The sequence below is a fragment of the Microtus pennsylvanicus genome, chromosome 5, assembly GCF_037038515.1.
Source record: "Microtus pennsylvanicus isolate mMicPen1 chromosome 5, mMicPen1.hap1, whole genome shotgun sequence".
Classification (NCBI taxonomy): Eukaryota; Metazoa; Chordata; class Mammalia; order Rodentia; family Cricetidae; genus Microtus; species Microtus pennsylvanicus.
In genome coordinates this window covers 135,670,497-135,698,168 of record NC_134583.1, presented here as the reverse complement: position 1 = coordinate 135,698,168, position 27,672 = coordinate 135,670,497, and the positions used below count along the sequence as shown (strand labels likewise).

General features: G+C 42.1%; 1 protein-coding gene across 4 annotated transcripts in view; it reads right to left on the bottom strand.

Moving 5' to 3' along the window:
- The window catches only part of Atrnl1 (attractin like 1), a 597,040-nt gene that overhangs the window by 500,275 nt on the left and 69,093 nt on the right, over positions 1-27,672 (bottom strand). For 2 of the 4 annotated variants that reach the window (XM_075974528.1, XM_075974530.1), the window contains exons 11-14: positions 20,055-20,139; positions 17,852-18,060; positions 16,668-16,786; positions 8,485-8,617 (exon numbers count right to left, since the gene is read on the bottom strand). In XM_075974528.1, coding sequence (XP_075830643.1) covers positions 8,485-8,617; positions 16,668-16,786; positions 17,852-18,060; positions 20,055-20,139 — 546 coding nt within the window. Of the gene's footprint in view, positions 1-4,410; positions 7,169-8,484; positions 8,618-16,667; positions 16,787-17,851; positions 18,061-20,054; positions 20,140-27,672 lie in introns of those variants that run through there. The other 2 variants (XM_075974531.1, XM_075974532.1) reach the window with 2 other exon arrangements.

The window sequence follows — 27,672 nt, the reverse complement described above, 5'->3', positions numbered from 1 at the left end:
ATACAAATTAAGGTAATTTTTGTTACCACATGTTGTATATGTTTCTATTCTTGTTTAAGATATTATACCTATGCAGTTCATTTAAAATCGAAAGATAAAGCTCTAGTTTCAAAAGCTATTATTAAAAACTATATGGGATAATCAAGAAACAAAGATCAATAGTTAGTCATTTATAACAATCAAATTTGTAGATATGCTAGGTATGTTTTCCAGATCATATAAAGATATATTTTAGATAGACAGATAGAAGATCTTCAAACCTTTCAAAGGCCTACAGAATATGCATTTAAAATGTTTTGTCAATTTAGGGCTTTTTATAACATGAGACACATCTGCTCCTGGCAGCACCAATTTAGTTCAGAGACGATAGGGGCACTAAAATGACTCCGTATGGAGTTTGCTGTCATTGTGGCAAGGTTAGCCACGGAGCAAAGAAACTGCTCTTGCCTTTGACTGCTGACTATGTGCTGTGCAGACTGGACATGCAGGACCCCCAGGAAAGTGACTGCCTCAAACATTGCCAAATCAAGGTGGGATGGTCATTCAGGGTTCCTGCTTCACAGAAGAAACTGCCAGACATTCTGCAGGACACAGAGGAAAGTGACTAGGTGGGACAATCTTTCAAATTTCCTGCTTCATTTAAAAGTCTACCAGATACTATGGGCCTGTAGCCTGAAGACAGGTGCCCCAACATTACAGAAGAACTTTGGGTGACTATCCAGGCAGTCAGATGTCTGTCATTTCTAGAGTTTTTGGAAGTCATTTGCAATGCACGCTTTGTTTATTTCAATAGTATATCCTTGTGGTGCCTTTGGTGGAGTTGAAGAATAGATGGCTACAGTTGCAGTTTTCCTTAGATATGATAGCAAGTAATTTAGGTAAAAAAATTTTGGATTTACTAAGATAGGATATATTATGGAGTGTTTTCTTTAAATTTACTAAACACAAATGGATTGCAATTCAGTACATTGTCAATGTAATCTTTACTTCCTAATTGTTCTTATTGTATAAGTCTTATGATGTTAAGGTTGAAACTATTCATTTTGTTTAGAAAGAACAAAAGAGGAAATGTTGGGGACTATTATTTTAAAGTGTTACTTTTGTTTATGATGCATTTGATTAACTGTAAAACAATGATTCCTTGCCTATCTGAAACACCTGATGGTCCTAATAAAGAGCTGAATGGTCAATAACGAGGCAGGAGCAAGGATAGGTGGGGTTAGCAGACAATGAGAGTATAAATAGAAGGAGGGAGAATGAGGAGCAAGAGAACAAGGAGAGGAGGACTCCAGGGGCCAGCCACCCAGACAGCCACAGAGTAAGAAGGAAGGAAAGGTGTATACAGAATAGAGAAAGATAAAAGCCCAGAGGCAAAAAGTAGTAGGGGTAATTTACGTTAAGAAAAGCTTGCAAGAAACAAGCCAAGGCTGGGCATTCATAACTAAGAATAAGCCTCCATGTGTGATTTATTTGGGAGCTGGCTGGTGGACTCCCCAAAAAACCAAAAGAGTAAAATTCATACAACACAGAGCAAAATCAACAAAATGAAAATTCAGAATGAAGTGTATCTTTACATCATTTGCTTTGAACTCACATGCACACTTAAAGGTCTTAGGGATTCCAGCTCACCAATAGCTAATATTCTGAGGCTTAACTGGCGGACTGTGACTAAGATGCTTATATCTAGAAGTCCCTCAGGATGCTCTGTTGCCACTTAGGGACTGTTATCACGGAATGGCTTTCTTATCATGCTGAGGTCACAAGTGCAGCGGTCCTCCTGATCTTACAGAATCCAAAACACGAAATCACTTTTCTTCACATGGCGAAACTCTATGAATTACTTGTGGTTTCACACTGGAATGGTTTAGACGGGAAATGACTTCCAGTCTCCAGCATCTCAGCACTCACTCTGGTCCTGTATTTCCTCGCTGTGCCCCTATTCCTCTTGCACATACATTCTGTGCAATTATATAATGGAAGAATGTAATTTTCTCTTTGATTTTTGCAGGGGTTAACGTTAAGAGGGTTAACGTTAAGAGACGGCCTTGAATCTTGGAAGATACAAGGACTTTTAAACAGGGTTGAGCATGTAAAAGACCACAGAGACTTTGAAAGTTGAACTAAATGCATGTTGTGTCAGGACTGCCATGAGCCTATGGGAGTCAAGGGATGTGGCTGTTTGAATGAGGAAGACCCCAAAGGCTCAGGTACGGGAATGCTTGGTGCTGAGTTGTTGGAGCTCTCTGGAGAGATTTAGGTAGTGCAGCATGCAGGGTGGTCTTTGAGACTCCTGATAAATCCAGCTTTTTCCTCTGTTTATTGTTGACTTTCATGAGCTTTTGCTTGATTTTTTTATGGGGCCACAGCTTCCTGTTCCTGCTGTCATGTGTACATCTTACTGCAATGACTCTCTGCCACAATTCACCCACATCTCTCTGCAACCATGAGTCAGATAAACTCCTGCTAATACAAGTTTCTGTGACCATAGAATTTTACTACATCAATGGGAAAGTAACTAATATATGAATTAAAAGACAGAAATCACACAATCATCTCAAAAGATACAGAAAAAGCCTTTGAAAAATCCTGCATTGCTTTCATAATAAAAGTCATGGAGAAGCTAGAGATGGAGTGTTTTCCGCAACATACTAAAGGCTACATGCAGCAAACATACAGCCAACAACATACTAAAGGCTACATGCAGAAAACATACAGCCAACCACATACTAAAGGCTACATGCAGCAAACATACAGCCAACAACATACTAAAGGCTACATGCAGAAAACATACAGCCAACAACATACTAAACGCTACATGCAGCAAACATACAGCCAACAACATACTAAACGCTACATGCAGCAAACATACAGCCAACAACATACTAAAGGCTACATGCAGAAAACATACAGCCAACAACATACTAAAGGCTACATGCAGAAAACATACAGCCAACAACATACTAAAGGCTACGTGCAGAAAACCTACAGCCAACAACAACCAAACAGGAAAGCTCAAAGCATTTCCACTTAAAATCAGGGTCAAGACAGTTCTCCACATGTGTTTAATACTGTGAAGAAAACCAAGAGTGCAGATTTGGGAAGAAGTTGAAGTATCCCTGACGATGCAATTTTATGCGAAAGACCCTAAAAACACTCTTCAAAATCCCTTACAAGTCGAGAAACAGGTCAAGCAAAGCAACAAGGTATAAAAACCAATGTACAATTATCAGCAGCCTTCCTATATGCCAATGACAGGCTGAAAAACCAGGAAAACATAATAGTGTAGACATTAAAACCAACAATTAACAAATGGACTTTATAAAACTAAAAACGTTCTGTACAGCAAAGGACACCATCACTCAAGTGACAAGACAGACCACCAAGGAGAAATTAATCTTCTAGCCATACTTCTAACAAAATATTAGTATCTGGAATACATAAACAACAAATTAAACACCAAAAGAACTAACAACCCAATTACAAACCAGGGCATTCAACTAAACAAAATTCTGGAAAGGTAAGAAGTAAACAATTGAGAAACAGTTTTTTTAAATGTTCAACATCCTTAGCCATCAGAGAAAATAAAAATTCAAACTACTTTGAGATCTCCTCTTATCACAGTCAGAATGGCTATAGTTAAAAGGGGAAAAATATTTTTTAAAAAATGAAAAGACGACAAACGTTGGTATATGGTATTTATGAGGGAAAGGAACACTGATGTAGTCACTGAGGAATTCAGTGCAGCAGCTCTTCAAAAAGCTAAAGGGAACTACCAAATGACCCAGCTACACCAGTCTCGGGAAAGCACTCAAAGATCCCTACATCCTGCTTGAGAAATGCCTACTCTTCCATGCTCATTGCTGCTCTACTCACAATATCCAGTAAACAGAGAGAGCCTAGAAGTTCAGCAGCTGATGGGCAGGTAATGAAAATGTGGTACATTTACAATATGGCATATTATTTGGGTATTAGGAAAAATGAAAGTCACAAGTAAAGGGATGGAGCCGGAAACAATCATTTTCAATGACATAACCAGTTCCAGAAAGACAAATCTTATTTGTGGATCTTGGTTTTAAGTCTTTAGACATGTGTGTTTCTTTTGGAAGTCCCATAGAGGTCAGTAAGGAATCTTGAGGAGAGGCTTTCAGTGGAGAGAGACAGTCCTCACTGAAATACAAGGTTTACAGATAAAAATGGAGGAGGAAGGGTTTTATTGAGGTAAAAGGTGAAGGGTAGATTAGAGGAGGGAGTTTGGAGATGGATAAGTAACACTAAAAACCCTTTTTTTAAAAGTCCTATGGAAATCTACTACCATAGGTGTTTATATACAGGCACACACACACACACACACACACACACACACACACACACACACATACACACACACAAGGCTAAACAAAGTTACCCTTAAGTGGGGTAATATAGCACAGAGTTTCTGTCCCAATTGGTCCTGCAACCATTCAAACACAAGTAAACACAGAGAGGCTTATATTAATTATAAACTGTTTGGCCTATTAGCTCAGGCTTATTATTAATTAGCTCTTACATCTTAAATTAACCCATAATTCTTGTCTCTGTTTAGCCACATGGCTTTGTACCTTTTCTCAGTGAGGTGGTCTCATCTTGTTTCCTCTGTGTCTAGCTGGCAACTATTAACTGAGTCTTTCCTCTTCCCAGAATTTTCCTAGTCTTGTCGCCCCACCTATACTTCCTGCCTGGCTACTGGCCAATCAGCATTTTATTAAACTAATAAAAGTGACAAATCTTTACAGTGTACAAAAGTATTATCCCATTGTAGTCATTGGAGCGGTGGGGCTGCGTCCCCAGCACCCCGGCCGCCTGGCTAGCTTATACCCTGAAATAATTACACGGTCACTGTATTCTTTTAAACACTGCTTGGCCCATTTCTATCTAGCCTCTTCTAGGCTAATTCTCGCACCTGGACTAGCCCATTTCTAATAAGGTGTGTAGCATCCCAAGGTGGCTTACCGGGAAGATTCTAGCCTACGTCCATCCTGGGTCGGAGCCTCATTGAGTGTCCAGGAGAGGGGAGCATTGCATCTCTGCTCCAAAGAAGAGCTGTTGAGTCTGAGCTCACTTCCTCTTCCTCCCAGCATTCTGTTCTGTTTACTCCACCCACCTATGTTTTAACCTATGAGGGCCAAGCAGTTTCTTTATTGCTTAACCAATGAAATCAACAGATTGATATATGACAGTCCCACATCATCCCATGACAGGGTAACAATGTCCTTACTACAGACCAGGAACTAAGAAATAAAAAGCCCAGTGTAAGAAATGATTACTTTGGTATAGGAGGTCCTTCTGTCTTTGTGTTGCTTTCATTGGTCAACAGAAACTGCTTTGGGCCTGTTGAAAGGGCAGAACTTGGGTAGGCAGGAAAAATTAAACAGAATGCTGGGAGGAAGAAGGCGGAGAAGGGGAGATGCCATAGATCCACAGGAGACTGACGCTGGAAATTTTACCCAGTAAGCCACTGCCACATGGCAACATACAAATTAGTAGAAATGTGTTAAATTAATATGTAAGAGTTAGCCAATAAGAAGTTAGAGCTAATGGGCCAGCAATGTTTTAATTAATACAGTTTCTGTGTGATTATTTCAGGGTTAAACTAGCCGGGTGGCCAGGATGAACAAGCGGTCTCCTTGCAACATTACTTCTTTTGGAGTTGTTGGCCAGTGCAGTCCCACTGACCCCCAAACAATATAGGTCTTGTCATTGCTCTTCATTATGCTCCAGAACTTGATAGGAAGACCCTACTGTTGAAGACACCACATACTTGAGCCATATAAGCCATGAAAAACTAACTCATGTCTACTAGCTAGCTTTCGTTAGTCTAGCTCCAGAATGTGCTATGTGCACTACCAGAGGAAAAAAGTAACCATCAACCATACCCAACTATGATGCATGATTAATAAAAACTCAGAGACAGAAATTGGGTTTCGACCTAAAGGTCAGAAAAGCAAACAGCCAGCCACTGGCTCTTACCTCAACCTCAGTCCAAAATGGTGATCCTGTCTCCAGGAATCTCAGAATGAAACTGAGCCTGAGGGCTGTCTCCTCCCATTTTATAATCCTCTCTAGTTCTTAAATTTAAGGGTGTGCACCACTTAAACCACTCCTGGTTTCTACAGCAAACTAGTATGGCTACTGGGATTAAAGGTGTGTGACATTGCTGCCTTGTCTGTAAGGTTGGCCAGTGTGGCTGTTTTACTTTTCTGATCCTCAGGAAAGTTTTATTTATTAAAATACAAATGAAAAGCCACTACGTTTCCCCTTTATGTTTAAAATAAAAGAGGCTGGGCTGGAGAGATGGCTCAGTGGTTAAGAGCATTGCCTGCTCTTCCAAAGGTCCTGAGTTCAATTCCCAGCAACCACATGGTGGCTCACAACCATCTGTAATGAGGTCTGGTGCCCTCTTCTGGCCTGCAGGCATACATGCAGACAGAATATTGTGTACATAATAAATAAAAATATTTAAAATAAAATAAAATAGGCTATAATTAATATAAGAAAACTATATACAATAAGTACAATAACTATATACAATATATACAGGCAATAAATACATCAACAATGTCTAGTCCATTTTCATTTGACAAATTCAGAGAAAATACTCCACATTTATACTACCTTGGTGAGTCCAAAGTTTTGTACCTAATTTACTCTCTATCATAACTTGCTTTTTGCATCAGGTAAACAAGGAAAATTATATCTATCTAGTCTTCAACTTCCTCAGAGACCCAAGAAGGAAATAATAGTAACTGAGTAGGCAGGAAGTGCAAGCAAGCGACTTCCAAAAAATGTGAGTAATGACAGAAACAGCTGGCTGCCTGGACAGTCACCCAAAGTTCCTCTGCAACGTTGGGGCATCCATCTTCGGCCTACAGGCCTAGCATATCCGACAGAGCTTTCTATGGAGCAGGATATCCTGAAGGGATGTCTTTCCTTGTCTTGACAATGTTTGACAGTCACTTTCTTTTGTGTCCTACTTGTCTAATTAGGACAGCATACTGTCAGCAGTTGAGGCAAGGACATTTTCTTGCCCAGTGGCTTACTTTTGCCACAAAGAAAGTAAACTCCATGTGGAGTTTCTTCAATGCCCATTATCTTCTCTGAAGTAGATTGGTGCTGCCAGGAGCAGACATGTCTCATTGTCATAGAAAAGAAAAAGAACCTAGGTTATTAAAACATCTTAAATGCCATATTCTGTAGATCTCTGAAGTGTTTGAAGATGACCTGTCTATCTAAAATATGCTTTGTTTGACCTTGAAAACATACCTAATGTGACTATAAGTTCGATTATACTAGGTGATTAACTACTAACCTATATTTCCTTATTATACTAAACAGTAATAATAATTTTCAAGGACTAGAAATTTGCATTACATTGTTAAAATGAACTGTATAGGTACAATACCTTTAACAAGACTAGAAATGTTTGTGCAATATGTTTTAACAAAATTAATCACAAATTTCAATATGCAAAAGACCAATCCAATTTAAACATTTAAAACATACTCAAATGAATATATGAATTTAAATCAATTTATTTTTTATTATTTATTAGGAGAGCATGGGACTCTTAATCCCAAAGTCATGAGTTCGGGACCCATGTTGGGCACCAATTTGATGCATAATTAATAAAAACTCAGAGACAGAAATTGGAATTCAACCTGATGGTCAGAAAAGCAAAATAATCAGCCACTGGCTCTTACCTCTACCTCAGTCCAAAATGGAGATCCTGACTCCAGAAATCTCAGAATGAGCTGAGCCTGAGAGCTGTCTCCTCCCATTTTATAATCCTCTCTAGTTCTGGGATTAAAGGCGTGCACCACTACTGCCTGGTTTCTATGGCAAACTAGTGCAGCCACTGGGATTAAAGGCGTGCACCACTACTGCCTGGTTTCTATGGCAAACTAGTGTGACTACTGGGATTAAAGGCGTGCACCACTACTGCCTGGTTTCTATGGCAAACTAGTGCAGCCACTGGGATTAAAGGCGTGCACCACTACTGCCTGGTTTCTATGGCAAACTAGTGCGGCCACTGGGATTAAAGGTGTGTGCCACCACTGCTGGTCTATAAGGCTGACCAGTGATGTTGTTTTACTTTCCTGATCTCCAGGCAAGCTTTGTCTATTAAAATACAAATGAGATATCACTACAAAACTGTGCTCTCTTCTAGTTAGAGAACCCTGGTACAATAGTGAGCATGCCTAGACAGGGTTGACCAATCACGTTGGATCTATGTCCCACTCCGCAAGACAAAAGCCATACTTGGCAAACTGGTTCGAGAACCTATACCCAGACAAATCAGAGGCTCTAGGGGAGAATCCACTACTATTATTTTGCTTAATGGACAGTTATTAAACTAACTCCTGATGACTTTTTGCTATACCCACAGATGATGATATTAATATTGTCTACAGAGTAAAAACTTCATTTATGAAATCATGAAATATTTACCTGGCCAAGCCTGACATTCTTGCTGCCGCTGATCCCAATGGCAGTTCAAGTTCAGTGAACAGCTTTTACAGCTTGTGAGTTTGTTGCAAATCTGTTCATTCCTTACATGGCATTTGGTGTAGTTTCTGACAGACTAGGGAATTGAAAGACAAAACACGTTACTTTTCACAACCGAACAAACAAGGATTCTTAACATTCACAAAATTTTAAGCTCCTGTTGAACTTTAACATGTTTATATCTCCAAACCCAATTCTACTGAATTGTAATTTCTCTTAATTATTGCATTACTGTTCAATTAAATTTGGCTTAAATCTACTGTTTCACATGGTAAGCCGCAATATAACTTAGTGTGTGAGAGTCTGCGGTAACCACAGCAAGCAAGTTTTATCTATCCCAGCATGCCAATGGTAAAACTGTGTCCACCTACGGCAAATGCCACTTAACAAACTGAGCTGTTTCAGCGTAGATCACTTGGGTTTTCCTGTGCTTCTTACTGTTTATTTGTTTTGCCTCTATGTCTTTTGTCTGGTCTCAGGGAAAATTGGAAGGGGTTCCCGAGCCCTAGAGGTTCAGGAGGCATGCCATACAATTCATGAATTGTTCTTTGCTTAAATGAACTATACTGAATTTTGTTTGCCTGTATTTTTTTCATTTAAGACTGAAAACTGCTGTTCCTAGAATTTTAATAAGTTCTAAAAATTGGAGAATACTGCAGAAATTAAGTAATTTGAAATTTGAAAAAGAAAACTTTTAGTGCATGTGAAAACAAATCTCTAAGTGTGTGGATTCACAGTCTACTAACAGCATGAAATTATTCTATTCCTAATGAAACCATCACAAGAATGAAGCTGAATAACTAGCAAAACAGTTTCAGATCTTTTACAGTACGAAAAGAGAAATTATTATAAGAATTTAAACTAATAATGGGTGTAACTCCTTAATGTCTCCCTGTGAGTGCTATACTTTCTTCATAGGGACTACAAAGAAACTGCAATGTTACTTTTTTTTCAATCTTACTACATCATAAAACCATATTTCTACTAATTTTAGCAATGAGAAGTTACAGGCTGGGGATCAATATTGAGAAATAACACCTATGACTGGCTACTTCATAACAGAAAAACACAACTGTCTTGATTAAAAACTACTCATGAATACAAACTTTAAAACTGGGAGCATGAGACATTCAGTGACCAAATGCATATATCAGGAAAGTACTGGAATGGACTTAATTACATATTTTGAACAACACACCCAATCTTCTTAGTGTCTAGAAAGAGAATTGCTTACATCAAACTTTCTTCTATATGACAGGTAAATACTAGTTTTCAGTCACTAATGCTAAAAGTTTAAATTAAGATACAACTATCTCATATTAACAACTGTACAAATATTTTAGGTAGTTTAATACCACACACCAAATATTTACTGGTAAAATATTGTACTTCCTTTATAGAATGCACTAGGGCATGTGAGATGGTTCAGTGAGCACAGGGGCTTGCTGCAAAGCCTCACGGTCTTAGTTCAATCCTCAGAACCAGAGAGGAAGGAAAGAACAGATTCTGCACACTGACCTCTGACTGACACACACATATGCACATGCACACACACAGGCATGCGTTTTAGTTAAGGTTTTTACTCCTTGGATCAAACACCGTGGCCAAGAGCAACCTGGGAAGGAAAGGGATTATTTGGCCTTGCATGTCCCCACCGTGGTCCATCATCAAAAGAAGTCAGTCAGGGAACTAAGGAAGAGTGCTTACTGGCTTGTTCCTCAAAGCTTGCTCAGCCTGCTTTCTTAGAGCGCCCAGAATGACCATCCCAAGAGTGGGAACACTCACAGTGAGCGGGACTTTCCCACATCAACCACCAATCGTGAAAACACACCGCAGGCTTTCTCACAGGCTATGTGGTGGGGACATTTCCTCATTGATACCAGCAACACAAAACCAGTCAGCACAAAATAAATATTTGAAACGCACTACAGTCACCTCCAAGACTGAAGCGTTAATGTCTTTGTTGTGCATGTGTGTGTGTGCTCTGATGTACAAGCAGTGGTGTGTGTTGTGGTCAGAGAACAACCCACGTGATGGCCCTTGCTGTCCACCATGTGCAGGGCAGAGTGTTGCTGTTGTTCTGCTGTGCACACAGACAAGCTGGAAGTCTCCGGTCTCACCTCCCATCTGTGCAGCACTGGGGTTAGCACTGCACGCTATCCTGCCTGTCACCTCCCGTCTGTGCAGCACTCACCTCCCGTCTGTGCAGCACTGGGGTTAGCGGTCCACGCTATCCTGCCTGTCACCTCCCGTCTGTGCAGCACTGGGGTTAGCACTGCACGCTATCCTGTCTGTCACCTCCTGTCTGTGCAGCACTGGGGTTAGCACTGCACGCTATCCTGCCTGTCACCTCCTGTCTGTGCAGCACTGGGGTTAGCACTGCACGCTATCCTGCCTGTCACCTCCTGTCTGTGCAGCACGGGGGTTAGCATTGCACGCTATCCTGTCTGTCACCTCCCGTCTGTGCAGCACTGGGGTTAGCATTGCACGCTATCCTGTCTGTCACCTCCTGTCTGTGCAGCACTGGGGTTAGCACTGCACGCTATCCTGCCTGTCACCTCCTGTCTGTGCAGCACGGGGGTTAGCATTGCACGCTATCCTGTCTGTCACCTCCTGTCTGTGCAGCACTGGGGTTAGCACTGCACGCTATCCTGCCTGTCACCTCCAGTCTGTGCAGCACTGGGGTTAGCACTGCACGCTATCCTGTCTGTCACCTCCTGTCTGTGCAGCACTGGGGTTAGCACTGCACGCTATCCTGCCTGTCACCTCCCGTCTGTGCAGCACGGGGGTTAGCATTGCACGCTATCCTGCCTGTCACCTCCCGTCTGTGCAGCACGGGGGTTAGCACTGCACGCTATCCTGCCTGTCACCTCCCGTCTGTGCAGCACGGGGGTTAGCACTGCACGCTATCCTGCCTGTCACCTCCCGTCTGTGCAGCACTGGGGTTAGCATTGCACGCTATCCTGCCTGTCACCTCCCGTCTGTGCAGCACGGGGGTTAGCACTGCACGCTATCCTGCCTGTCACCTCCCGTCTGTGCAGCACTGGGGTTAGCACTGCACGCTATCCTGCCTGTCACCTCCCGTCTGTGCAGCACGGGGGTTAGCATTGCACGCTATCCTGCCTGTCACCTCCCGTCTGTGCAGCACGGGGGTTAGCACTGCACGCTATCCTGCCTGTCAACCTCCCGTCTGTGCAGCACGGGGGTTAGCATTGCACGCTATCTTGCCTGGCTTTGCTTGACTTACGAGTTCTTGGGACTCAATGCAGGTCCCAGTACTCACACACCAAGTGCTTTACCCACTGAGCCATCTCCTGAGTCAAATATTAATTTCTCTAGCGAATATTATATTTACTACATACATGATAAGAGGTATAATATACACATAATGTTTAACTTGCTTGTCCTTAAGAAATTCAGACACATTTTTGTCATTTCATCTGTGAGTTACTCAACCCCCACGTCTCCTTTAGGAACAAGTAAACTCACTTAATGTCAACTTTTATTATTTATTCAGAGTATTTTGTTTTCATATATCACATAAATTCTAGCATTATTCCATATGATCATTAAAAGAATTTAACGCACTTGCTAAACAAAAAAATTTACTTGAATTATTAAATAAAAATCTATGAAAACAACAATGAAGGAGTTGGGAGTAAGAAAACACAGACAACAGCAGCAACTTAGAACTCTCAGAGCCCCAGATATGTTAGAGCCCACACTTGGTGACTCCATGCTCCTCACTAACACGCGTGTTAGAGCCCACACTTGGTGACTCCGTGCTCCTCACTAACACGCGTGTTAGAGCCCACACTTGGTGACTCCATGCTCCTCACTAACACGCATGTTAGAGCCCACACTTGGTGACTGCACTGCTCCTCACTAACACGCGTGTTAGAGCCCACACTTGGTGACTCCGTGCTCCTCACTAACACGCGTGTTAGAGCCCACACTTGGTGACTCCGTGCTCCTCACTAACACGCGTGTTAGAGCCCACACTTGGTGACTCCGTGCTCCTCACTAACACGCGTGTTAGAGCCCACACTTGGTGACTGCACTGCTCCTCACTAACACGCGTGTTAGAGCCCACACTTGGTGACTCCGTGCTCCTCACTAACAGACAGTCATTGACGGGAATAACAAGAGAAGATGAGGTTCTGTCTGAGTCACATACAGCACCAAGGAAATCAGTGAGAGAATAAAGCTAAGTGCTGCCTCGATCACAATTCACACTGTTTACCTAATGACATCAGGCAATGAAGAGGAACCGTTACTGTTCCCATCCGTGATCTATTTAGTCATAAATGCAAAACGTAAATCCATGAAAAGCACACAGATTTCTGATCCATTAGTGCCCAAATATGCAACTTGCAATATATGGCTAAATAATGAAATAGGACATCACTGCTCATAATTTGACTAAAGCCCTTAGAACTCTAGGTGGCCATTAGCATTCAGTTTGGCTTGATCACCAGACACTCTGATGAAAGCCTGAAAGACGCATTACAGCAGAACTCTAAATTATGGGAGAGCACCATCTGCTCGCTCTACTATGTCATCCAAGTCATCCCTGGCGAACACATCGTCAGAAATGAAATCAAGCAAAGGGATGCAATATAAGACAAATGCTCGTGAGTAATTTACATAATGTAATTTCTCAGATGCAAGTATAATTATCTATTCCTTTTTTATTAATATTCTTTATTTATTTATATATTTTTATTTTACGTGCACAATTTTCTGTTTGAGGATGTCGGATCCCCTGAAACTGGGATTATAGACAGTTGTGAGCTGCCACGTGGGTGCTGGGAGTTAAACCTGGGTCCTCTGGAAGAACAGCCAGTGTTCTTAACCATCAATCCATCTCTCCAGCCCCAGTATAGTTATCTAAATATATACATACACACAAAAAATTTAAAAGGCTTTGTGCTGGTTTGAAAGAAAATGGCCCCTAGAGACCCACTGAGGGTGACAAAAATTAGGAGATGTGGCCTGCTGGAGAAAATGGTCGAAGACAGTAAGGACTGAATGTTTGTACCCCTAAATTCACAAATTGACATCCAAGTCCCCAGTGTGACAATAGAAGCGAGGACATTGTGGATGTGACTGAGTCCCAGTGATGGAGCCTTCACACACAGGAGGGCACCTTAGAGTAAGAAACAATTCCTACAATCCTGAGTGTGACCCCACAGTTGTCCCTCTGAAGAACCCTGACCATAACACTAGGCCTTTAAGGCTGTGTCATATTTTACTTAATCTTTATTTCCACTAATATAATCCACTTATGTGAGTATGTGTCTAAAAATATAACTAAAACTTCAAAAATAAACATGTCATGCAAAATTTTAAAACTCAAACCTTTAGTACATCTTGCTATTAAATCAATTTGCATGACTGAAAATTATATAACTAGTAAATATGTACAAAAGCAAAAGGGTACAATGTACTAAGCTAAAAACTAAATTTTCCTGTTTTACGATCTTATAATTGACTCCTAGAACTTTAATATGCTGAAGTATCATTGGTTATTAGAAAAATTTTTAATATGATATTGTTGCAAAATATTTGATCATACTCTAAACCTCAAGATTGCATTATTTTAATGGAAAAACCTGTTTCTAGTTGTGGTGTGGCTCAGCCGTAGCATGCACCTTTAATCCAAGAGCTTTCTGCTTAAATATAGTAAACAGGATTAAATAAAGTCAATCATAGGCCAAGGAGCAGAGCAAGCAACCAGTTGACAGGAAGTGAAGTGAAGGTAGGATTAAGAAAAAGCCACAGAGAGTTAGGGGGAGTCAGGAGGAGAGATGGAGAGACACAGGAAGTGGGAGGGAAGAACACGCAGTTGGAGAAAGCACAGGTGGTCTCGGGGATGTCAGCAGAGGAGGAAGGGCAGCTGGTGCTCTCTGCCTCTATGAGCCAGCAGGCTTTCACCCCAGCATCTCGAACAGCTGAGAGTTTGTTTAAAACAACATGATATAGGACAAATTTTCACTACAGTTCAAATTGTAGGTGCTAATTTTAGAATTTTTCAACAGTATTGTTTCACCTAAAATAGGAGTTCAATAATATTTATACTTTAAGTCAGAAAATTATTGCTGTAGGAAGGCTGTTGTTCTGTGCACTGGAGGTGTGGGAAGGCTGTTGTTCTGTGCACTGGAGGTGTGGGAAGGCTGTTGTTCTGTGCACTGGAGGTGTGGGAAGGCTGTTGTTCTGTGCACTGGAGGTGTGGGAAGGCTGTTGTTCTGTGCACTGGAGGTGTGGGAAGGCTGTTGTTCTATGCACTGGAGGTGTGGGAAGGCTGTTGTTCTGTGCACTGGAGGTGTGGGAAGGCTGTTGTTCTGTGCACTGGAGGTGTGGGAAGGCTGTTGTTCTGTGCACTGGAGGTGTGGGAAGGCTGTTGTTCTGTGCACTGGAGGTGTGGGAAGGCTGTTGTTCTGTGCACTGGAGGTGTGGGAAGGTTGTTCTGGGCACTGGAGGTGTGGGAAGGCTGTTGTTCTGGGCACTGGAGGTGTGGGAAGGCTGTTGTTCTGTGCACTGGAGGTGTGGGAAGGCTGTTGTTATGTGCACTGGAGGTGTGGGAAGGCTGTTGTTCTGTGCACTGGAGGTGTGGGAAGGCTGTTGTTCTGTGCACTGGAGGTGTGGGAAGGCTGTTGTTCTGTGCACTGGAGGTGTGGGAAGGCTGTTGTTCTGTGCACTGGAGGTGTGGGAAGGCTGTTGTTCTGTGCACTGGAGGTGTGGGAAGGCTGTTGTTCTGTGCACTGGAGGTGTTGGAAGGTTGTTCTGTGCACTGGAGGTGTGGGAAGGCTGTTGTTCTGTGCACTGGAGGGGTAGGAAGGCTGTTGTTCTATGCACTGGAGGTGTGGGAAGGCTGTTGTTCTGTGCACTGGAGGTGTGGGAAGGCTGTTGTGCTGTGCACTGGAGGTGTGGGAAGGCTGTTGTTCTGTGCACTGGAGGTGTTTGAAGGCTATTGTTCTGGGTACTGCTGGTGTGGAAAGGCTGTTCTGTGCACATCTTTGGAGTGTTGAACCCCTGCATTCTAAATGTGAACAGCAGTCCCAAAGTTGTGATAATCAAAATTGGTGCTAAAGGTTAACTAAGAAACAAAACTGCCTTCAGTAGAGAACAAGGAATCCTATTTTTTTAAAAAAGAACTAGGGCTATCAATATTGTGGTATAATTTGAAGATAACATGTGCAAGCAAAAGACCAACACCACACAGCTGATGTGTCTGACAGGAATACCATGTAGGTAATCTATATCATTACTATCTATCTACATAACTGTGGCTCCATCAGCACAGTAAAGAACATAAAGACAGCCTTAAAGATAGAAAGTATACACTATAAGTACTGGAAAACTTTCAGTCTCATTCATGATATACACACATTAAAAATTACAAGCTATAAAATAGAACACAGGCCAATACTTTTGACCAAAAAGCTATATAAAGGCTAACTACTCTGTGCCAAGATATGAGTAATTACTTACATACTTCCTTTTTTGTTTATTGAGGGGGGTGTTAGGACAGAGGCACACTATGTAGCCCTGGCTGTCCTGGAACTCACTATGTAGACCAGCTGTACCTGAACTCACAGATATCTACCTGCTTCTGCCTGGGTACTGGAGTTAATGGCAAATGCCACCATGCACAGCCAGATCCCCACTGCGTGGGTTATTTCTCCAGTGTATGAAAATGTATCACTGTGATTGGTTTAATAAAAACTAAACAACCAATGGCTACACAGGAGGTGTAGGTGGGATTTCAATGAACAGAGAGAACTCTGGGAAGAAGGAGCTACAGTGGAGACACCACGGAGGTGCTTAACAAATTGGACACGCAGAATGAAGAGAGGTAAAAGCCACGTGGTAAAATGTAAATTAATAAAAATATGGATTAATGTAAGTTATAAGAATTAGTGGGACAAGCCTAAGCTGAGACCGAACACTCATTAATTCATAACATTAATAAGTCTGCACGTCATTATCTGTGAGCTGTCGGCCCAAAGGATAATCCGACTACACCACACATTTTCTATCTTCATACAGAAGCTGCCCCTTTGTGCGTGGCGAGAGCGAGCTGGCGCCGTCGCCCGCCCGCCCGCCCGCCCGCAGACACTGACCGTGCTGCAGTTGCTGCTTGCTGAAATGCACTTCTTATCATCACACCACTGGCACCCGTTAGTGTTGGCGGTGCAGCTGGCACAGTCTGCATAGCGGTGACATCTGTCATCAGGAGCAGCTGCAACATATGGGGAGGTAGAACACGTCACCCTCAACAGAAAATGTCAGCATTCTTAATGCACACTCACAGCATCCACTCAGGGATCACTAGAAATAGAAAATAGAAAAACAGAAGCAGAACAAGGTCTCCAGAATTAAGCCAACTGTAGTCTGTATTTACAGGACACATTTTAACTTTACTCGCTTCGAAAGAGAAAAGGAACTTACCAATAGTATACATCCAAATGAAATACAGTAACAAATACTTTGATTGTATGACTGTAAAGAAACCTAGAGACCCAATGTGACGGAGCAGCAAAATCTGAAAATGTTTAGTACTTGCCACACCAAAATATATTAAAGCCCTATCAACAGCAATATGTCATACAAATCATAAATAAAAATACTGCCTGCTCATTTTCATAACTCTAGTTACTTATTCAACACATCATAATACAAAATTAAAAGTCTAAGAAAAGATTCACAGCATCACAACCTCATGGCATGTATAGAGTTAATCTTGTTGTGATATTTTTATTTATGAATTCATTACAATATCTCAAAAAAGAAAAAATTAATTGTATAATATGGCTTTGCAGAAATTCAAAACAAACACAAAAACATATCTCTTTTAATTTCTTTAAAATAAACATTTCTGAGAGATTACATATTTAAGACTAATTTAATATGTACTACAGAACCGGGCTGTGGTGGTGCATGCCTTTAATCCCAGCACTCCAGAGGCAGTGACAGGGGAATCTCTGTGAATTCGAAGCCAGCCTGGTCTACAAGAGCTAGTTCTAGGACAGGCTCTAAAGCTACAGAGAAACCCTGTCTCGAAGAAAGAAAAAAAAAAACATGGACTAGAAAATAATTCATGTTACACATAAAATATTTCCATCCAAATTTAAAAACTAAACCTAACAAAGAAAATAAATGATTATTCAAGTATTAGACTCCATGATTCGAAGATTATATTTTTAATTTCTAAAATGAGGAACCTCATATAAGCAAAAGAAAAATCAATTCTACTTTTAAATACATGGAAAAGCTTTTAAACCAGAAAGGCAGGGAAGCGCCTCACCTGTCTTAGGGGGGCACTTAGCTCTGAGAATATTGTTCACATTCCCAGTCTCCCAAGATTCACAGTGGTTCTTGTTCCACACACATTTTATCCCTGGGCCGGCATTTCTACAGCGCTCTTCATCTCGGAAGGCTCTGCAGTTCGGAGGCTTGTACACAAGGATGTCACTAAGGAGCACGCTAGAGAATCCTCCAAATATGTACATTGACCTAGGAAGCAGGGAAGAGAGGGCGTCTTAGCAGAGCACAGCTAGGTGTCCGTCCTGAAGAGCTCGTCTGAAGGACAGATCTAATCCCATCCAGACATTCTAAATGGCCGCGCTTGTAGCCAATGTTTCCTCAAAGATCGTGTTTCCAATGCACAGTATGATGTAAAAGTGGATTAACTTCTATAACATTTTCTTAATGATTCTTCAATATAGTACAGAGCTCAATACTTTATAGAAACATTCAATTTCCAGACATGTTTATTATTAATGTAAGAAAAGGATCAAGAATGTAACATTCCTTTTATCAGAAAAAAATTACCAGCTTACTAAAGTAGGAAACAATCTTTTATGATATAATAGTATATAATCGTATTAAGGTCGCTTATAAATGTTAAGGTACACTTTGGAGTTGCTACCTCGGTTTACCATTTTCTTCCTATATTGACTTGGGGATTTTGTTTGGTGATGATGTTGGTTTTGTTCTGGTGTGTTGTGTTTGAAGGTGTATCCTTAGCCATTCTGGAACTTGTGTCAGGGAGGGGCATGCATCCCGATGCGAGCCCGGAACTGCCGTGAACGTAGTCAGATAGAGAGGAGACGAGACTTCCACACTCCCGTCCCTTAATGGAGTGAGTGCCACCACACTCCAGAGCTTACAGTAACAACGACGACACCCGCAGGCCCAAAACAACCTAACTGTCATCTATGAACTACTATGGCCATGAGAAAGAAAATGGTCCAAATGCTTCAAGAATTCTTTTTAATATTAAACAAAGAAAATCAAAATCAAACCCTATTTTCCATAATAAAGCCTAGACATTTTAGGGTTCACACAAATTCCACTTATTATTATTTTTACAGTCAATCCATGTCAGTTATAAAGTTTCACTGTGGATAATAATCATTGTATGGCAATGGCAGGAAACCGTATGTCACTGGGTAAGGTAATAATAAAATTATAAAAATATTACTCTGAGTTAAGCATTTCAATCTACTGAAGGAGCTGTAGATTCTTTACTATCATGCAGATCCAAATTAACAAATTCTTGTTAATGAAACAAAAATCATACAAATTTTCTGGGTGTAGTGCCTCATACTTATAATCCCAGCACTCTGGTGGCTGAGACAGGAGGATTGTCATTAGTTCAATGCTAGCATGAACTACACAATTCCAGTATGGCTAGACTACAGAATGAGAACCCATCTCAAAAATAAATGAAACAACATATTTATATAAACTGAAGAGGAGACCATAATTTATTCCCATACTCCAATTTCCAAAAGATCAACAGATATTAAAGTTCAGGAGGGTCAATATTACAGACATCAAAATTCATACAATGTGGTTAGTGGCAGAGTTACACTGAGAACTTGATTCTCACTTTCTCTGTGTATGGAGATGGCCCTTACCTCTTCCTTAGGTCTCTATGTGTGGAACAGGAGGCTAGCCCTCACCTCTTCCTTAGTTGTCTGTGCGTGGAACAGGAGGCTAGCCCTCACCTCTTCCTTAGGTGTCTGTGTGTGGAACAGGAGGCTAGCCCTTATCTCTTCCTTAGGTGTCTGTGCATAGAACAGGAGGCTAGCCCTCACCTCTTCCTTAGGTGTCTGTGCATAGAACAGGAGGCTAGCCCTCACCTCTTCCTTAGGTCTTTTCAAAGAATCATTAAGAAAAACCAAGAGGACCCAGTGCCCTCACTAAGAGTCTTGTCTTGCAGCACCTCCCTTAACCACGCCCACATGCCCAGAGACTTAAGGCGAAGAGAAAACTGAGCATTCGGGGATGCGGTTGGCAAACTGAAGTGTACTCAGGAAAAGGAAAGGCTGTGAAATTGTCTGTTGTTAGCAATGCACATAAAGTGTCGGGAGAACATCAGAACGTCTGAGGATGCAAGAAAACTGTTTCAGCCCTCTGAGATGACAGTTTACCACAGAAGCTTCAACCCTCTGAGATGACAGTTTACCACTGACGCTTCAACCCTCTAGATGATAGTTTACCCGTTGATGACGACGGCAGAGTGTCCAAATCTGTTGACGTCTCTATGAAGATTTGGTTTAGGTAACGTCTTCCATTCATCACAAGCTAAAATAAAGACAGATGGAATTGTAAGCATCATTCACGTCTGACTTGGCTTTACTAAATACACCACATTCGCAGAGTAGAGCCTGGGAAGGCCACTGTGATGCACTCTTGGAAACTCTGTCACGTATTCCCAGAATGCATAGAGAAGTAGACGGGACGCATAACATCCACTGAGAGAATGTCCAAAATAGAATCATTATAATATAATATTTAATTTAATGATATGTTTCAAGAAAAATACCTTTTTATGATGTTTGAATGAATATTTCAATTTCACAAAAACATAGATTTAAAAATGTTTTTAAAATAATAATTCAATTACATAGGAGTATGGAAAGAAAAAGGGTTAAAGAAAAATCATAGCATATTAAAGAGGCAGCAGGACACAGAAGGAGCTGGAGGGAGGAAAAAAGGGAATGATTAAATACAGTTTTCATGCATACAATCATGATCCCAGAGAAGCTGGGGAACACGAAGAACGCTAAGAGAGACATACATAGATCCCCTGGGAAGAGGAAACAGACAAGATCTTCTGAGAAAATTGAGAGCTTGGGGGGTGAGAGGAGATGGGAGGGTAGAAGGGAAGAACGGAAGAAGGGGAGGAGGAAGAGAAGATGAGGGAACTGAAGAGTCACAATGGGAGAAGGACAGAGAGGGAGAGCAAGGAAAGAGATATCTTGATAGAGGGAGCCATTATGGGGCTAGCATGAAACCTGGCACTAGGGAAATTCCCAGGGATCCACAAGGGTGACCCCAGCTAAGACCCTAAGCAATAGAGGAGAGAGGGCCCAAACTGGCCTTGCCCTGTAGTCAGATTGATGAGTAACTTAAATGTCATCATAGAACTTACATCCAGCGTCAGATTGATGAGTAACTTAAATGTCATCATAGAACTTACATCCAGCAAGCAACTGACGGAAGCAGAGGCAAAGAACCAAAGTGGAGCACTGGACTGAGCTCCCAAAGTCCAGACGTAGAGAGGGAGGAGCGATAATACGAGCAAAGGGGTCAAGACCATGATGGGGTCCCACAGAAACACTGACTCCAGACTGACAGCTGGGGAACCTGCATGGGATCAAACTAGGCCCTATGAATGTGGGTAACAGTTGTGAGGCTTAGACAGTTGTGGGATCACTGGCAGTGAGACCAGGATTTATTCCTGCTGTTGGAACTGGCTGGTTATAGGGGTGGCTTTGTCCTGCTAAAAGTGATGTGTCAGATTTTGTTGACTCCCCCATAAGAAGCCTTTCCTGCTCTGAGGAGTGAATGGGAGTGGGGGAAGGTGAAGGGAATGGAAGGAGGGGAGGGAGAGGGAACTGAGATTGTTATGCAAAATGAGACAAGAACGTTTTTTAAAAAGTTAAAAAAAAGAAATATACCATCTTAGCACCACATTAAAATAAACACAGACTTTATTCAGTGTCTGGGACCTGGGAACAGTCTTAGGACAGTTATTACCTCTCAGCTTCTTAAACAGGCTGTATCTAAACGCAGGAGTAGATGTTTAGTTTAAGTATAATAAACTTTAAAAAGTGTAATTTTAATCACCTTAGAAACCTATAAAGAACAGTAAATATATATAAAGTTAACTACAAAAGTTAAAATTATAATAAGTTACCTATTTTCTTACCTATATAATTGTGCCCATAACACAAATAGTAAATGAGTTTTAATTCATATTCTTACTAACAAAGAACAAATGAATTTTTAAAACCAAAATCATAGTTCATAAACTGAAGCTGGGATCCTAAAGCCAATAAAACACATCCTGGCTTGTATCTGCCATAGTGTGTTCCACGGCACACAGACAGCAATAAAGGGCGATTTTAGTTTGTGGAGCTCTCAAGCTGAACACAACAACTCTCTATTACTCTATAATGAGAGAGAGTAAAAATCTAGCAATTTTATTTAAGAATTTTTACACTGTTTTATCCATAGAAGCAGTGTTCACATGAGGTCTATTAACATTCCTAAATGTCAGTGCCCTTCAGATTATAATTTTGTATGTGTGTCAAAGAGAGGGAGAAAATGGCATGTGTGTACATGTGTATGTGTGTATGATGTATGTGTGTGTGCACATGGAATGTGGGTGTGCATGCATGTATGACGTGTGTGTGTGCACATGGAATGTGGGTGTGCATGCATGTATGACACGTGTGTGCACATGGACATGGTGGTGTGCATGTGTGTATGGCGTTTGCATGTGTGCACATGGACATGGAGATGTGCATGTGTGTATGACGCATGCATGTGTGTACATGGACATGGGGTGTGCATGTGTGTATGGCATATGCGTGTGTGCACATGGAATGTGGGTGTGCATGCATGTATGACGTGTGTGTGTGCACATGGACATGGTGGTGTGCATGTGTGTATGGCGTTTGCATGTGTGCACATGGACATGGAGATGTGCATGTGTGTATGACGTATGCGTGTGTGTACATGGACATGTGGGTGTGCATGCATGTATGACGTGTGTGTGTGCACATGGACATGGTGGTGTGCATGTGTGTATGGCGTTTGCATGTGTGCACATGGACATGGAGGTGTGCATGTGTGTATGATGTATGTGTGTGTGCACATGGAATGTGGGTGTGCATGCATGTATGACATGTGTGTGCACATGGACATGGTGGTGTGCATGTGTGTATGACGTTTGCGTGTGTGCACATGGACATGGGGGTGTGCATGTGTGTATGACGTATGCATGTGTGTACATGGACATGTGGGTGTGCATGCATGTATGACGTGTGTTTGCACATGGACATGGGGTGTGCATGTGTGTATGGCATATGCATGTGTGCACGTGGACATGCTGGCAGGTCTGTTCTGTGTTGTTCAGCTGGCCTAGAGCTCCCAGGGATTCGGGTCTCCACCTCCCAGCTCTCCTTAGCAGCACTGTGAATGTAGATATTCAACAATGTGAGATGTTGCACGGGTTCTGGGGATTTGAACTCAGGTCCTCAGGCTTCCACAGGAAGCCTTTTCCTACTAAGACATCATCCCGTCCCTTTAGATCACATTTTTTTAAATCTATAACAAAGGCCTGTGCATAAAAACAGAGTGCCAAACCTTTGTGTTGTCATTTTATTTAAGAAATATGTATAACGTGTATTTACTAAAATGAAATTTGCATAAAATCACTTTCAAAGAGATGCCTGTCTACATAACTGAAAAAGTCTTCACGAGAACTCACCGAGTCTACTAAGGAATTGCCTTGCTATAAATGAAGAATTACATCTACGCAAGCCAAGCAAAATGCGTCAGATTTAAGTCACAATTTTTGCCTTTCCATAATTAGGCATATAAGTATTTTAAATAACATGTTTAAAGGATTTTGGTACAAGCTCTGAGGAAGAAAACTGATGGGAAAGTTAGAATCAACTAATGAATTCAGGTAGTTAGATGTCAATCACTCATCCAATTCAGTAAATGTAATTTACATTGTTAATTATTTATAAACTCTGCGTTGAGAATTGTGGTGATACTGTGTGCTTTAACAAATAAAGCTTGCCTGAAGATCAGAGTGCAGTTTAGCCACTAGTTAGCCAGAGAGACCAGGCAGTGGTGGCACACTCCTTTAATCCCAGTACTTGGGAGTCACAAGCCTTTAATACCAGCAGTAGGGAGGTAAATACAGGAGGGGATGTGGCTGGGTGGAGACAGGATTAAAGGCCAGGAGGAGGCAGGAGCTCAGGATTCAGTTTGAGGATTCACAGAGAGAGGATCTTGCTTACTCAGTCTGAGCACTGGGAGATCTAAGAACTCTAGGGGCTGGCTGCTCTGCTTCTCTGATCTCTCAGCTTTCACCCCCTAATATCTGTCTCTGGGTTTTATTATTAAGACCAATTAAAATTTGCTCTACGAAGTATAGTATTACAATATATTGAAAACACATAACACTGTTTTGATATGTGCTAACAGGATCAGAATATTGAGAATAATCAATTCAATGGAGACCTTATTAAGACAGGTGCCCTCCAAACAACATAAGGTAAATTATACAAAACTAACAGACTTTCCGTATTGCTAAAATATATGAGGGTCCAATGGCCTAGAGCAATATGCCCTCTTATTAAAATTTAAAATAAAGAAAACAATTATCACACTGCTACCACACCAGACTGCTCTGAACTCTGAAGGCAGCAGACTCAACATTTAGGACAACGTTGCCAGCCATGAAGCAAAAGACAGCCACAGATGTGAACTGTGACTAAACTCCTGGGCGAGAATATTCATCTGCTAAGGTCCAGAAACACTGACAGCAGCATGCGGCCTCCAGCCGCTGGTGACATCACCCTTGCGAGAGTAGCATATGGAGTCTGTGACAAGCTCGTGTGAGACGCACAATGCCCTGGATCCACATGTCCGTGGTCACGCCGTCAGCACTGACAAATGACAGACCTTTAGTCCCGCACTCTGTGTAGACAGCACAGGCCACAGACTAGCAAGTGACCATATAATCAGAATCTTCTATCCTGAGTGGACAGCACCATCAATAAAAAGAGGAGATGGCAGATAAAATGAGAAGGATCAAGATCACGGGAACCTAGTGCCCTGTGTAAGCAGGTAGCTCCGACCTTGTGTCACGCGTGCGGCCTGCCACACCCGCGTGCCCATCCTACACCAACATGCAGCCTGCCACACCCGCTTGCCCATCCTACACCAACATGCAGCCTACCACAACGGCATGCAACACTGTCACACCAGCATGTGGCCTGACACACCAGCGTGCGGCCTGACACACCAGCGTGCGGCCTGACACACCAGCGTGTGGCCTGACACAGCAGCGTGTGGCCTGACTCAGCAGCGTGTGGCCTGACTCAGCAGCGTGTGGCCTGACTCAGCAGCGTGTGGCCTGACTCAGCAGCGTGCGGCCTGACTCAGCAGCGTGCGGCCTGACACACCAGCGTGTGGCCTGACACAGCAGCGTGTGGCCTGACTCAGCAGCGTGTGGCCTGACTCAGCAGCGTGTGGCCTGGCACACCAGCATGCAACACTGTCACAGCAGCGTGTGGCCTGACACAGCCGCGTGTGGCCTGACACACCAGCGTGTGGCCTGGCACACCAGCGTGCCTACCCATCCTACACTGTAACTGTATGGTGAGAACAGATAAAAAGAACAATGCAAATACACCAGCCAGATGTTTAAGAACAAACTGAATATATCAGCATCAACCCCAGGTCGATATAATTTGCTCACATGTGGTCTACTCTGACTGTAGTCTCGATGGTTATTATTCTCTTTAGCTGCAATCACACTTTCTGCCAGAAGAAAATACACTTTTAGAACAGCCCAGTCATGTTCTCTCCATAATGAGTTCACACTTGGATGATTCAAAACAAATTCTACACAGAATTATAGACTTTCCACAGCAACGGAATAAAGAGCAGATAAAATACACTCCTTAGAATACATCTGAGAAACACAGTGCTGCAAGGGATTTGTTTACAAACCAAACACTAAACACAAGGAAGATAAGAAGTTAAAGCTACTGGGCTGAAACTCAAATGTTAGCACACTGCACCATCAGAACGAGTTATCAATGAGGAGATATATATAATTATTTGACGAATTTGAGCTGAAGTCCTGATATTAATTTCACTTACTGACTATGCAGAAAATAATGCAGGAAAGAATGCATTTGTTGGCTAACTTTTCTACAAATCCCACGAAAATACACACCTATAATTCTGTAAGAATTCTGTTTATACGATTCTTGGGACTGGAGAGACTCAGCAGTTAAGAGCACTGGCTCTCTTCTAAAGGGTCCTGGTTTGATTCCCAGCTTCCACCTGACAACTCCCGGCTGTCTGTAACTCCCACTCGAGGGCATCCAATGCCCTCTCCGGGCTCTGCAGGCACCAGGCACATAAGTGGTACACAGACACACATGCAAGCAAAACACTCGTACATACAACATGAGGAGGTAACAACTGTTTTAAGCACTGAGCTTTATGAGTCAATTTTAAGAGCATGGTTGAAAAGGAAAGAAGAGGTTGTATATACACAAGGGTTGAAACAAGGCAGATATAAATAAAATATTTAACCTCTTCAATATTTTGGTGATGGGAAAAATAGATGTCTTACTGCTGCCAAATGTTTTCCACCTTATAATTGTTGGTGATCGAATAAGGTTTGTTTATACTTTTAGGAGTCAAAACTTCCTTAATATTCTAAATATACCATAGTGTCACCTTGGTTATTTTAACTCTACAGCTTCTCTGCTAGTCACAGTGGGCATCGCTGCCTGTCTCCAAAACTTGAGACGATTTCACTGTGTTTAACATAAATCAGTATTCCCTGTTGGCTCCCATGGTCTTCATAAAAGAAGCTATACTTAACATTCCTTGATAATTAATCACAACTTCGTCTCCAGAATAAGTCCCACTTAGTTATATCTCGCTATTTGAAATGGTGCTGGATTCTACTTGTTAATGCTCGGTGTGGACTGTCTGCCTCTATATTCATGGCTGCTTTCTCCACCCCATCCACCGGCCATCTGTGCAAACACTCCCTTGGTTCCTGCTTTCTTTCTAGACTACTTTGTGATTTTCCTATTTAAAGCAATCTCTGGTCAGGCACAGTGGCTCACACGTGTGACAGCAGGACCCAGAGTCCATGACAAGATCACTGTGAGTTTGAGACCAGCCTGTGCTTCAGACAGCTCTCGGGACAGCCTGAGCTATAAAGGAGACCTTGATTGAAGGAAAAACAAACACTAAGACCCACAGACAAAACACAAATCTCTCAAGCTTGGAGAAGTGGCAAGAAGCCGGCATTGCCTGCTCGTGCATCCTTCGCTGCTCTCCTTGGCTTTGACTCTCCATGTTGCGGTCACTATTTCCTGGTCAGCTTGTGGGTCAGACAGTAAAATACAAACATGCCATAGACATTACAATCAAATCCCAACTGTACCACAGCTGATGTCTTTGTTACACGGATAAGTGTGTATGCCCTCTGCCCAACTAAAAGGCCGTTCAAATTGTGCCTGTTATATGGGGGGGGGGGGGGGGGTAAATATGAGAGTGATAGAACAAAAATCTCTGAATTAAGATTTACTTCAGATTTTGAATACACCACCTCAACTTGTGTGACTGGGTTTAAAGACAGTTAGCCGCCAGCTCATCTTCCTCTGTAACTGCACACTAACACACACGATACAGACACTCTAAGACTGCACTATGAAGTCTGGGTAAAACCGTGCACTGCAGGAAGTGCCAGGCAAACCTGGCTGTCTACTTCCACAAGCCAAAGGTAACATTTTCCCCTTATTTATTTTCCTTCTTTAAAGCGGGAGGGATAGGAAGAGGCAGGGGAGGGAGCAGCAGGCAGCTGCAGCAGCAAACACTGCTTTTCTTACCAGATCCCAAGGGGAAGGTAACACATCAGACAAGGACTCACCACAGAAAGAGGAGGGGAGGGTTTCTTGACCTACACAGTAACAAACTGGCTCTTTCTGGTGAGGCTCAGCAAGAGGGGCCGGTTCCACCAAAGAGAAGTCATGAAAACACAGTAAAACTGGGAAATAC